At 36.6% G+C, this 14,241-nt stretch overlaps 1 protein-coding gene across 1 annotated transcript; it reads left to right on the forward strand.

Annotated features, from left to right (window-relative positions):
* Positions 1–337: 337 nt before the first annotated feature.
* On the forward strand, positions 338–7,866 carry RAD51AP2 (RAD51 associated protein 2). Its single transcript, XM_002710042.6, has 3 exons — positions 338–3,560; positions 4,187–4,270; positions 7,542–7,866. The coding sequence occupies exons 1-3, from the start codon at positions 356–358 to the stop codon at positions 7,658–7,660; spliced, it is 3,408 nt and encodes a 1,135-aa protein (XP_002710088.2). The 5' UTR covers positions 338–355; the 3' UTR covers positions 7,661–7,866.
* The last annotated feature ends 6,375 nt before the right edge of the window (positions 7,867–14,241 follow it).

The raw sequence follows: 14,241 nt of genomic DNA on the forward strand, positions 1-14,241 counted from the left end.
TGACATCTCCCTGCACTCTCCCAAGGAATCACGCGAGTGGAAGACCGTTACACCAGCGGCATTCGAAATATCGCTAAAAATAGACCTTGTAACGGCTCCCATGGTTCTAGGCTCCGACGGGCGCGCGGGTTCGATGGTTGGGAGGGGGCAAGGCGCGGCGAAAAGGGGCGGGACCGGGTGGAGGAAGGGCGGGTTCGGGGCGGGGCATTCTTTAAATCAGAGCGCAGGCCAGGATTGCAGGGGCGTGTCCGGGGTGTGTCCGAGGCGGCAACGGGGGCGGGGCGAATCCGCCTCACTCCTGATAAATTCCTGGAACCTGCCTGGAACCTCCGACAGATAGCTACGCTTCGCCGTCATGTCGTTCGCGCACCGCACGCCGCGGCCTGCCCGGCTCAGGCGGCCTGCCAATCTTTCACCTCCTCGTGAAGACGCCTGTTTTCAACCACCTAGCAGCAAGCGGCTCCGTCTCGAGGAGTCTGGTGGTGTCCCTGAGGCGGGGTGGCGGCTGCCATGGGTGCCTCGCTTGACTGAGGAGGAGAAAGCCTGGGAGTTGTCGCCCAGACCCTTCAAGGCGCTCCTCTTTTTAACGAGTGCGATTTTTGACGACGCCACAGATTCTTGTGTGGAGAAATCCGTCAACGAGAAGCCGATAGGTCGTCAGGGATGCCCACTGGGCGAATTTCAGAGGAACAGCTGCGGGCAGGCTCGCCCCTCAGGAAGTTCAGGCTGTGGGTTGGGGGCTCCAGGAGGGTCCGAGCCAGCACCCTGCGGTACAGAGCGGGTGGGAGAGCGCTTCAGGGTCAAAGCCCAAGCAGAAGTCGGACACCTTGTGCCCCGCGCACAACTTGAGGCGGGAAAACGGCATTTAGTCCAAGAGGGAGACGATGTCCCGAGAGGCAAGGGTTACGTAAGGCAGGCAGAAAATCCGTTTTTAGCTGTTACCTTTTTCAGGGAAGCTAAATCACCGTCTCATGAAATTAGGAACAGATGTAACGTTGACAGTGTTATGTCATCAAATATAAAAGAAAATAACGTTTCATCATCTATACTAAAAATATCAAAATCCCCAAACCAGCCCAGCTTGGAAATTGCTAAACCAAGTTATTTTAGAGCTCGTAGCACAATGAGAATCCCTAATTTTCCATCTGATTTAAATAGCAAAATGTCCTTTGTCTATTTAAAGGAAATAGCAGAGAAAAAGAATGACAAATCTGAGGCATATGTTAGGGATTTCACAAACATTTACTGGTCCCAAAATAGACCTGATGTTAAGAAGCAAAAGTTACAAGATGATACAAAAATTGTGGATATGAAAAAAATTGTTTCTGAGTGTTATGAAAGTAACCACCAGTCACTCAGCAACCAAAATAATTTTGAAAGAAAAAAAGATTTGATCGGCTTAAACTACTATAATCACAGTAGTACCAAGCGTGATGTAAGACACTGTAAAAAGAATTTCACTATAATACTAGAAAATGCTAATTGGGAAGAAGCAAAAACACACCTGGGTAGTTACTTCCTTAGCAACTTGGAAGTAACTCAAAGCTGGGACTGTATCACTAGATATATTTTGAAAGTAAATGGGAAAAATTTAGAGGTTATAAATAATGATAGGGTTAAGTGTGAAAATATGAAAAGATCTAGAGAAAAATTGAATTTACTACAATTATTTAAAATGAGTCTGTTAACCAAGGAAGGGTATCACAATACGATAGTCATGAATGTGTTTGAAAAACAAGCAAAGCCTTTCATGATAAAAATACTGGGTAGCCAGAAAACTTTACTAAAGGCTCTTTGGTTATATTGTAAAGGAGAAAATAATATGCTACAATTGAGATGTTGTACTACACAGAAATACTTTCATGTAAGCCACATTTTTCAAAGTGTTATTACAGAAATTCTTAATTTTCATATTTCAGGAAATCAAAAAGATAATAGAATTTTGACCTGGTATAACATTTTGAAGTACAAAAAGCAAACTGTTGTTCAAAATCTAATAACCAGGAACACGAATGCCGATATAAAGAGGGGCATTTTAAACATATACTTACAAACCATTTTAGAACTTTTAAAAATCACTATGAAAGCCAGTAGAACTTCTTTGGTTAATAACTTTGACTATTTAACAAGACTTGAAAATGACTCTGAATTAGAAAAGGGATGCCTTCTCAAACGCAAACTGTATTTGAATTATCCCAAAATTATGATAGTGAAAAGGCATACTGTATATCCAATAAAGATTTTAACTTTTTCAAGACAATTAGAAGATGTTAGGAAACCTATCATAAAGAAAAGGAAGTTGTTTACAACTGAACAAGCTATTGATAGGTCTAAGGAAAAAAACAGTAATTCTTTTAGCACAGCTAATAATATATGTTTTCCAAATTTTGGAATGTGTGAAAAAAATCCTCTAAAGGACTTTGATGACATGAAAGGGATTTCTTTGGCAAAAGAGATTAGTTATAAGAACATAAATGTGGCAAATTTGGCTCCCTGTAGTTCTAATACAGCTACAACACATATAAAGTCTGATTCACAATATATACAGAACAACCATGGGTGTGTAAGTGAAAAATATTATGACATAAATATGCACAACCGAGTGTTAGACACTGAAAGAAAATGGAAACAAAAAGAGATCAATATGTTTAGTTCTAAGTGCATATTTGAAGATTTCTTCAATGTTAGACCATGGGCTGTACCAGCAAGGCACAGCTCAATACATAGTGTGGAGACGAATGATGTGAATGCAAATCGGGTGCTAAATTTTGGGAAACTGCTAAGTGAAAAAGAAGGAAAAAATTATGACTCAGTTTTAGAAGAGGAAGTAAAATTCAGAGCACAAGGTTTAACAAATAGTTTCCAAGTTCATAAAGATATTAATATAGAAAAAGAAGGAAAAGATAGTAGCTTTCCAATTGATAGCATGCTTTCTATGCAGACAGTTTTATTAATGGGTACAAAAGTAGATGTAGAAAAAATGAAACCTGTTCAAAATAATACAATTGACAGAAATGAATATGATAATATTTTGGAAGAAAGTGAGTTAACTACAAATCATTTTCATCTGAAAAACAACTCCACATTATGTATGAATCATCAGTTTGAAACTGATTCCAGTGAAGGGAACAAAGAATGTTTTCAGGACTTAACTGCTAAGTGTTTGTCAACAGAATCTCTGACAATGGTAAAAGATTTTGAGATGAAGAGTGAATTCGATTTGGTTCTTGAAGAACTTCGTATGTTTCATGAAATTAGTAAGGAAAATGAAATTCTAAGCCGTGTTGAAACAAACAGTGAACAAGAAAATTACTTTGGAGAAAGTAATGGTGATGAGGAGGTAAAAATGGAGATGGAAAAAGATTTGAAAATGGTGGCAGTCAAGAAAACATGCACATCTTCGCTCTGTGATACCATAGCAGGGCCTAAAGTATATAAAAGACACCAAAATTTATTTAAATGGAAAATGATACCTGAAAACACAGAACAGGAAGTTCCTCATGGGTGTTTGTATCCCAGAACATCAGAGGAAGGATCTCTTTCTTCTACTTCTGAGGAAGGTATGATGTTCATTTTGAAATGTTCTTTTCTTCATGGTAAAAGATCATTGCTTTTATTCCTATATAGTTCAAATATATATAATTTTGGCAAAGAATAAGACAATGCATAAAACTTTTTTTAATTTTTACTTTTTAAAGACTTATTTTTATTTATTTGAAAGGCAGAGTTACACACAAGGAGAGACAGAGAAAGTGAGAGAGATCTTCCATCTACTGGTTCGCTCCACAAATGGCCTCAATGGCCTAGGCTGTGCCAGGCTGAAGCCAGGAGCCAGGAACCAGGAGCTTCTTTGGGATCTTCCACGTGGGTGCAGGGGTCCAAGCCCTTGGGCCGTCTTCCACCGCTTTCCCAGGTGCATTAGAAGGGAGAGGGATGGAAGTGGAGCAGCCAGGACTAACTGGTGCCCATATGGGATGCTGGTGCCCCAGATGGTGGCTTTTCCCATCAGGCCACAATGCTGGCCCCAAAGTTATTTTTCAAAGGGAAGATTGATGAGTCTTACTTCATTTCTCTAGGTATTAGGAGCTAAATGAAGAAAACATTCCTGAAAAAATAATTTGTTAATAGTGTTAATATTTTTATATGAAGGCTACTTTTGCTATAACAGCTAAATTTTTATTTTCAGGTTGTGAAAAACCTTTACCTAAAAAACGTACCTTTTCCCCTGATGAATGTAAGGAGGAAAAATTGAATTGCTTATCGAGCAAAGGTAAGATTTAAAGTTATTTTCCAGAGTGTCATTTATTTTTTAAAGATTTATTTATTTATTTGAGAGGCAGAGTTAGGGAGAGACAGAGAGACAGAGAGAGAGGTCTTCCATCCACTGGTTCATTCCCCAAGTGGCTGCAATGGCTGGAGCTGGGTGGATCCAAAGCCAGGAACCAGGATTCTTCCAAGTCTCCCATGCAGGTGCAGGGGCCCAAGCACTTGGGCCATCTTCCACTGCTTTTCCAGGCCATAAGCAGAGAACTGGATCAGAAGTGGAGCAGCCGGGACTTGAACTGGCACCCACATGGGATGCTGGAGCTACAGGCAGAGGCTTAGCCTATTACACCACAGCACTGACCCCTAGAGTGTCTTCTAAGATCATATATAATTTTTTTTTGCATGATGAAAATATACTTAGGTTATAAGAAAAACATTTTATTACTTTTAAAAATGTATATTTATTTGAAAGGCATAGAGAAAAGATCTTCCATCTGCCAGTTTACTCTTTAAATGCTTGCAGCAGTTAAGGTGGAGCCAGTCCAAAGCTGGAAGCCTAGAACTCCAGTGTCTCACATAGAGGAGTGGCTGGGTCCTAAGTACTTGAGCCATCACCTGCTGCTTCCTAGGTGTGCATTAGCAGGAAGCTGGATTGGGAGTGGAGGCTAGACTTGAACTCAGGCACTTAGTTATGGGATGTGGCATCTTAAACAAGGTGTTTTAACCACAATGCAATTTCAAAGTTTTAATGCTTTTAAAAAAACAATGAGGCAGATGTTTATTGCAATGGTAATGATGCTACTTGGTGTGTTTGCATCCTACATCATATTGGAGTTCTTAGATTTGAGTCCTGCTCTGCTTCCAATTTTGGCTTCATATGAGTGCACCTAGGAGGCAACAGGTGATGACCATGTAGCTGGGTCCCTGCTACCCACATGGGAGCACTGATTTAATTGCTGGCTCTTGGCTTTGGCATAGCCTAGCTCTGGCTGTTGCTGTTGTGGGTATTTGAGGAGTGAACCTACAAATGGAGGATCTCTCCTGCTTCTTGTTCCCCTTCCCCCCTTCTCAGTCTGTTTTTCAAGTAGATGAAAATAAATAAACATTAAAAATAGAAATACTTTGTTTTCATAAGTTACACTGATTTGTTGTCAAATATGAAAAATAATGTGTTAGGTCAATCAGAATTATTTAACATGATGCTAGGATGATTGTCTTGAATTCATTTTCAAAGTGTATAGAAGTTGAATGATCTTTCTAAGGTTTATTTGAATCCATAATATGAGGGATGGGTTGGGAGTACTAGGACATGAGGTTTCATAGGAACAGATTTAATGCTTTGCCTGAATGGAGTGGGTACTTGCTTACACAGTTTGATTTTATACCTGTTATAAAGATCTTGATTTTTCTGAAATGTTATGATACCTACACACCTGTCATTATGATGCCTCTTAGTGTTTCTACTACTGATGTCTTCAGTGTGTCCTCTTTCTCTGTCTCTCTCTTCTATCTCAGTGGTATAGAGATGCAAGTATTTGAAATTATTCTGAGCATATGTCAGAGCAGCCAACCAGGTCACCAGATATTTTATATCATTTAGATGAATGCTTGCTCTATTCTAAATTTAATACATATGTAAATTGCCTGAATGTTTAAAGGATTTTTTTCAACTGTGAGGTAGATCCTAAACAAGCCCTCAGAAGATACAGACAATGCTGGTCTCTAGACCACACTTGAGTTGCAGGGATTTAGAAAGCAATTGAGATAGTATTATTTTTAAAAGGGCATTAATAAATTTCATAACTTTTTAAACACTGGCTTTTATAAAATGAAAAATTTATCATAATATATTTTGTTAAACTATCTAAAACAATAAACTTGTGTATAGCAATAACAAAGGGATCATAATTGATTCAATAAAAACATAGGGAATCCAAGGACTTGAAGGAATATAGCCTTACAACCATAACTTAATGACTGTTTAAGGACATTTGCTTTGCCAAAGACCTGCTGTTAAAGAAATTGGTTCAGTGATTTCCCATCCATTGCTAAGTTACAGAAATATATATCATATTTGAAATAAGAGGAAAACTATTTTTAAAAATTAATCAAATAGATTATTAATCATAGCTTTGTTTTGAAACAGTAATGTTACAATGGAAAGTACTGAAATTATCTTCTTTCACCAAATCCAGCATATCATATATCATCCAAAAATTTTGCCTTATTTGAATTATCCCTTTTTGTTGAAAAGTTAAAAAAAATCTAGTGATTGAATGGTAGTTTTTCCTATTACTTTTTATAATTATTTTATTTTTACTTGTTTTATTTATAATTATAAATTAAAATGTTGAATGTAAATTGCAATGTTGAATCAACTATCATAAAGTGATCAGTAGCTAATTTTGTGTTATTTTTCATCTTCCAACTTATATGTAGTTTAATTTTGTATTCTGTTTCATTAATGCTTATGTAGATATTCATATGGATTCTGTTTGGCTCAACCTAGAAATCATGGAGATTACCTTTAGTCAAATTTTACATTGGGCTTATTACATTGTTTTGAGTATAAAGTGATATATTAAAGTTATATGGATTCACTAAAGCCTGATATTATAAAATTTATATACACATCCCACAATTTATTTAAAAAATATTGTGACAATTTTAGAAGTGTTGTTGTGTTTCATTATCAAAAGTAATACAATGCCTACCTTGTTAACTGATTTAGTAATGGATAGGACATCCATGAAACACTATGCTACTCTTTACAAGTGATATCATAAGTTGTTAAATTTCAAAATAAGAGCACTCCACTGATGCATAACAATACCCTGGGGCTCTATCATTGACAATAATGTTTATTAGAAATCAAACATAGTCATTAACAATATGGCACAATTCTTTAGCTTCTATTAGAAAAATAACATTGTGTTTAAAGCTACTACAGCAAGATGGCTTTAAAATTTCTTTAGTTTTTGTTGATATTGTTAAGTCAGACTAACTGGAAAGCTAATTTATTCATTTGCTATTTTATATTGGGCAAGTTACTTAACTTTTCCGTGCTTAGGTTTCTGTATTTTAAAACTAGGGAAAAAGTAAACAAAATAATACATTTAAAGTGTTTATGATGATGCCTGGTTCACAAGTAGTAAATGTTCAGTAAATACTTAATAAATATTGCTAATGTCATGATTAGAAGTAAGTAAAGATTAAGCATGAAATTGTTGATAATGTTTACTCCTTTGTTTAACTTTTATTGTCTTATTTTTCAGGTAGTCATTTTTCACAAGGCATTTCAAGAGTACAACCTCTTATGACATGCAGCCGACCGATCAGGATTGGTTTGTCAAGAAAAGCCAAGCCAAAACAACTTCATCCCTATCTGAAATAGATGTTAAGAGAACTTAAGAGAAGATTTTAGACTCCTGTATTTTAAAAACATGTACAACATCTGAAATGTTTTATTTATTTCTTTGGTTATATACTTTTTCCATCTTGGAGTTTTTGAGTTTTCTTTATTCTAAGATGTGGAGTGGTTATTTTTGTGTGTGTATGAATTATCTTGTTACACTTAAAAGTTGCAAATATGTTTTTTTTTTAAAAGATTTATTTATTTATTTAAAATTCAGAGTTACACAGAGAGAGGAGAGGCATAGAGACAGAGAGAGAGAGATCTTCCATCTGCTGGTTCACTTCCCAATTGGTTGTAATGGCCAGAGCTGTGCCAATATAAAGCCAGGAGACAGGAGACTCCTCCTGGTCTCCCATGAGGGTAGAGGTCCAAGGACTTGGTCCAAGGACTTGCTTTCCCAGGCCACAGCAGAGTGCTGGATCAGAAGTGGAGCAGCTGGGACTCGAAAAGTCACCCATATGGGATGCCAGCACTGCAGATGCTGGCTTTACCTGATAGGCCACAGCGCCGGCCCCACAAATATGGTTTTACCAAACTTTGTTTTATAATTTTGTCAAACTAATGGTTAAGAATGTTATAATACTGTAGTTTTAATGATCTGTACTTATTTTAAAATTTACTATTTATTGGTGAATTGTTATCTTTCATTTGATTTTATTTATAACTGTTGCCTATATTGCCATTGAACTGGGTTTACTTTACTTTCTACTTGTTGAATTGCTTATTTAGTGGAGCATTAAGCCCTTGACTGTAATGTAAATTAAAAATGTATCTCAATAGCTCAAAAAAGAAAAAAACACTTAATAATAAAAATATCTAAGAAAAAATGTTATATAATATCACATTGATGCTCTCATATTATATGAACAATATACACACTAAAGTCTTTTCCTAATCTTATAAAACAAGTTGACTTATTCTTTTTCAGGATACATACTTATGATTTTCTTTGTGGAGAACATTGATAGCTTTTATATGTTTCTTAATGGATCTTTGACTCGCAAAAATGTAATGAACCCTTGTTTTTATATATTCCATCTAATTTTTGGGTGAAGAAAACGGTGTTGCAGAGAGGTAGGGTAAGTTTTTCAAGGTCCAAGAGTTATTATTAGGACTAGGGTACCATGATTCTCCTCTATAGTATTTTTTTTTTTTTTTTTGGACAGGCAGAGTGGACAGTGAGAGAGAGAGAGAGAGAAAGGTCTTCTTTTGCCGTTGGTTCACTCTCCAATGGCTGCCGCGGCTGGTGCGCTGTGGCTGGCTCACCGTGCTGATCTGAAGCCAGGAGCCAGGTGCTTCTCCTGGTCTCCCATGGGGTGCAGGGCCCAAGCACTTGGGCCATCCTCCACTGCACTCTCGGGCCACAGCAGAGAGCTGGCCTGGAAGAGGGGCAACCGGGACAGAATCCGGCGCCCTGACTGGGACTAGAACCCGGTGTGCCAGAGCCACAGGTGGAGGATTAGCCTAGTGAGCCATGGCGCCGGCCCTCTGTAGTATTTTTTAAAAAGATTTATTTGAAAGGCAGAGTTACAGAGAGAGAGGAAGAGTCAGAGAAATAGAGAAAAATATCTTCCATCCATTGGTTAACTCCCCAAATGGATGCAATGGTCAGGACTGGGCCAAGTTGAAGCCAGGATCCTGGAGCTCCCTTGAGTCTCCTAAGTGGGTGGCAGGAGCCCAAGTACTTGAGCCATAATCTGCTGTCTTCCTAGGCATGTTAGGAAGGAGCTGGATCAGAGTGGATCATCCAAGACTAGAAACAGCCCATATGCTGACATTGCAGGCAGCAGCTTAAATTGCTGCACCACAATGCCACGCCCCAAGACCTTGCTTTATGGGGTTTATTTCTGTGCTTGAAATTGGTAAATGTAGAATATACATAATTTAAAGGGGCTGGCACTGTGGTATAGTGGGTTAATTCTCTGCCTGCAGTGTTGGCATCCCATATGGGTGCCAGTTCAAGTCCTGGCTGCTCCACTTCTGATCCAGATCTCTGCTATGGCCTGGGAAAGCAGTGGAAGATGGCTCAAGTGCTTGGGCCCCTGCACCCACATGGGAGACTTGGAAGAAGCTCCTGGCTCTTGGCTTTAGATCGGCGCAGCTCCGGCCTTTGCGGCCATCTGGGGAGTGAACCAGCAGATGGAAGATCTCTCTCTCTTTCTCTCTTCTCTCTCTTTCTTTCTTTCTCTCTCTCTCTCTCTGGCTCTCTGTAACTCTGCCTTTCAAATAAATAAATAAATCTTTTTAAAAATGTGACTATTAATAGAATAAAGTATACTTTTGAAAAGCTCTAGACAGAGAAATTACAATAAAGTAAACTGCTTAAAAAATTAGGAAATACCAAGAAGGTATAAAAAACAAAGAGCATACAATGACAGAAGGAAGACTATCAATTCACAAAATAAATGTAGCAGGATTAAAACATCCTTTTATAGGCAGGTTCTTACACTCACTGAAAATCACCTCAAATTAGTCTCTGTTGCCTAATTTCTATTCCTTATCATATACTTTCCAATTTCAATATCCTGTTCTAATTACTCCTCCCTCAGAATTCATCTCCTTCCCACACTCTAATTGATACCTTGCTAGAACAAAAGCTCCTTAAAGGCGTGGTTATTTTCTTTCCCTAACTTATATTCTTGAGTGCCTAAAATAGTACTTGCCCTAGTAAATACACATATTATTTGAGTGAATGAAAAATAATTTTTTCCTATCTCATTACAGCTATGTCTGTTTAGATTTCTTCCTTTTTAAAATTGACAGAAAAAATTGTATACTGGCAGTTTAAATTCTATGTATTTATTGTGTACAACATGATATTTTGAAGTACTATATATACATTGTGGGTTGGTTAAATCTAGCTGATTAAAATATGCATTATCTCATTTAGTTATCATTTTTGTGGTGAGAACACTTAACATCCACTCTCAGCATTCTAAACAACTGTATGATGTCAGACAAATTCTCAGTTCTCTTTTCTAAAAAGAGTATATTGTGGGATCATTGTGAGGATTAAGTAGGCTAATTAGTATCATGTTCTCATGACAGTTCTGTTACATAGTATATAATTAAAAATGAACAGCTGTTTACTGATACATAGAATCTACTCAATAACAACTCCTGAGAAGGTTTATTTTTTTTCTTGAGTTTTTTTGAGTTCTACATTAGATTATTTTCAGGAATATTCTATTCCTTTATGAATATATTTTACTTTGTTTCTATACAAGGTCCTCTTTTTCCTCCTCCTTTAATTGATTAGAAGTTTCATGCTTAATTTTTTCTTTTATTTGATAACATGTAAATCTCATTGCAACCACAAACTTGGTTCTTTTCTTGTTTTTGTTGCTGTGTGTCGATATTGAATGCAGTTCTCAAATCTGTCTCTCCTGAGCAGGGTTATGTGCTTCCAGTCTTATTCCTAATCCCTAGATGCCTTTTATGAAAATTTCACCCTTTCTCTAATAAATTATATATATTTACATAATATATAAATATATTTATATATTTTATATACTTATATATAAGTATAAGTATATAGATTATATATACTTAATGATCTTTCTGGGTTTTTTTTTTGTACTCTTAACTGATTGAGTATGTGGTCAGCTTAAATTTCTATCACATACTGTACTGCTTACATTGTTTTCCATGCCATTGTCCTGCTACTGCTTTCATCTATAGAACTTCATATCCCTCAGAGAAAAACTCCTACTAGTGTCATTACCAAGCACTCCTCTCTTACAACCTCTAATCAACCAAACCCAAGTACATACACACAGATATACACAATCTTCTTCATCCTGCCAGTTTTGAGTTCTTTTCTCTACAATTAGAAAACTGGAGACTGTGAGGAAGATATCATTTTAATTATGGTTTTGTGTGTCCATAGCCAGGTTTGGAGAGGCTGCATGTGAGTCATGGTAGAAGACATTCTACACTGAAATCTATCCCCTCTCCACCTTGTTCTTTTAGTATTTGTTCTTAAAATGTAAAAATTGAATGCTTTCAGATCAGAAGCAAAATATTCAAAAGATTAAAAAGCCATATCAAAAATTCTTTTATTCAACCTTAGAATAAACCTTTGTGTTATTTCAGGCTAAAGTAATAAGCTTTTGGATGCATAACTGTGAACATGAGAAGAGTAGAGGCTAATATTAAGTCAACTTAAAAAAGTTATGTTCGTAGTAACTTAGGTCTGCAGACCTCTGAGTTAATATTATCCACTTAACCTTATGTAGTTCGGTGAAATGGAAAACAAAAAACAAAAGCTTATTTTTAGACTCATCAAAATTACCACGTAAAAGAATATAGAATCAGGTATCATTTTGAGAAATTTTTCTAATAGCACAAACATTACATGTTTACACATAGAATAGATTGTGGCAGTTTATAGTATCAAATAATAATTTTTTTGGATTAAAGGAAATAATATCCAAAGACTTTAGAAGTATGCTAAACTAATCACTGTTGGAAACTGTCCTTACTAAATATACCTATGTGATATGTTTTAAACCACAGGCGTACGGTATCACAGAACATTTGGATGAAGTAGTCATTAAACTACTCCATGTGTATAGACTAGGAGCACAAAAAAACTCATGATCTAAAGGTCTCTGTAATTATATTTCTGTAATATTGTATTTTTTTTAAAGATTTTTTTTTTTTATTTGAAAGAGAGTTACAGAGAGTGGTAGAGACAGAGAGAGGTCTTCCAACTTATGGTTCATTCCCCAGATGGCTACAATGGCTGAAGCTGTGCCGATCCAAAGCCAGGAGCCAGGAGCTTCCTCTGGGTCTCCACGCGGGTGTAGGGGTTCAAGAACTTGGGCCATCTTCTACTGCTATCCCAGGGCATAGCAGAGAGCTGGATCAGAAGAGGAGAACTGGGACTAGAACCAGTGCCTATATGGGATGCTGGTGCTTCAGGCCAAGGCATTAACCTGCTGCGCCACAGTGCCAGCCCGTAATAGTTTACTTTTTATAATTTGGGTGCAATTTAATTGAAAAAAAAAAAAAAGTCTTGTGTACCTCTTCCCTGAACGTAAGTTTCATAATTGTTTTTCCAGTCTAATGTGTGTCCAGTAGGCATTTCAAACCTAACATCCAAACTGAGATCCCAATATATATATTTTTTTTTTCTTCCTAATCTATCAGAAAATCTGTTTGCTTTGGCTTCTGTGCCCTGGATTGTTGTAGTTGAGTTCCAATTAGTTTCTCGGCTTCAGTCCTTAGATTCCTGGCTTCAGTTCCCTTCAGTCTATTAGGAACACAGTGGCCAGATGATTCTTTAAATAGTAAGTCACAGTATATCACAACTCAGCTCAAAACTTTTTGAAGGCTTTCCATCTCTTTCCATCTTTAACTCACCCAGAATAAAGGCTTAAATTCTTACTTTGATGTAAGGGCTAAATGTGGATCTGATCCACTTGGATCTACCTAAACATCTCTCTACTACTTTCCTCTTGTTTATTTCACAGAAACTGCGCTGGTCTTGCTGTTTCTTAGAATGTTAAATATGCTCCTGCTTTAGAGTCTTTGCATTTGCTTGCTTTCCCTGGAATGCTTCTTCCTAATGTATATAGCTTGCCCTGTATGCCCTTCCTAAAAACTCTATTCAAATGTCACCTTCTCAGTGTGGCCTTGACTTCTTGATAACATTCATATGCCCTTCCTGGCTTTTAGGTTTTCCTACCTAACATTTTATTATAGATGTCCTATATATTTTACTTGCATATCTTTTTCCTTGTCTGTCCTCCCCCCGTACATTTTAAATTATGTAGAAGCAAAGATCTTACCTATTTGGTTTCTTGTGATGTTCCTAGTGCCTAGGACAGTGCTTGACCCAAATATTCAATAAATGTGTGTTGGATGAAGAAAGAATGCTGCTCCGTGTAGTATGTCACCTGCTGAACACACTTCTCTTATCAAGGCATGTAATTTTATTCCATTCTGGATTTTAAAGTTTCTTCCCCTCTTCTTTGTGCTTCTTGGTTGTATCTTCTCCTAAATCAATGAAGTGAAAACAAGGCTTGGATCTGAAGTAGTTACTATGTATCTTGTCAGAAATTCAGCTGCCAAACTTGTCGGAATTTTAGGATGTCTTAAAGTGTAATATAATTTGTAATTTTCAATACTAAATTGTGAAAGTACTTTTCAAAATTCAATATTGTGTTTCTTATCCCATTTGTTTTATTTCTTATCCCATTTTAAATCTTTGTAAATGAAATCAGTATAATCAAAAGTTGAATTTTCTAGCAATTTTTCCATTGTGTTTGTAAAAGAAAACCTACTATAGAGTTCTCTGAATTTTATTTGGTTTTATATTTTATTTTTACTTCCATATTAGCCTTTAAAAACCTATTAAATTTATTTAGTGATTCATTTTTGAAAAGTTAGTACCCAGACCCTAGACAGGCACAAAATGCAAAGACTAAAACAAAACAAGATAAAAAGAAAACAAGAGGAATCATTGAATATATGTATTTTTCTATACTCAGCTATCCAATTCCCTGATAGAAGAAGCAGTTGATAATAGTTTTTTGCCCCTACATATTCCTTGA

This window comes from Oryctolagus cuniculus, chromosome 2 (genome assembly GCF_051225735.1).
Source record: "Oryctolagus cuniculus isolate XC-2025 breed Fujian yellow rabbit chromosome 2, ASM5122573v1, whole genome shotgun sequence".
Lineage (NCBI taxonomy): Eukaryota > Metazoa > Chordata > Mammalia > Lagomorpha > Leporidae > Oryctolagus > Oryctolagus cuniculus.

Excerpts from the sequence above, each read along its gene's own strand:
- RAD51AP2 (XM_002710042.6), top strand. The coding sequence starts at position 356 with ATGTCGTTCGCGCACCGCACGCCGCGGCCTGCCCGGCTCAGGCGGCCT. Across the intron at positions 3,561-4,186 it reads TTCTTCTACTTCTGAGGAAG|GTTGTGAAAAACCTTTACCT; the intron begins GTATGATGTTCA and ends TTTTATTTTCAG. Across the intron at positions 4,271-7,541 it reads GAATTGCTTATCGAGCAAAG|GTAGTCATTTTTCACAAGGC; the intron begins GTAAGATTTAAA and ends CTTATTTTTCAG.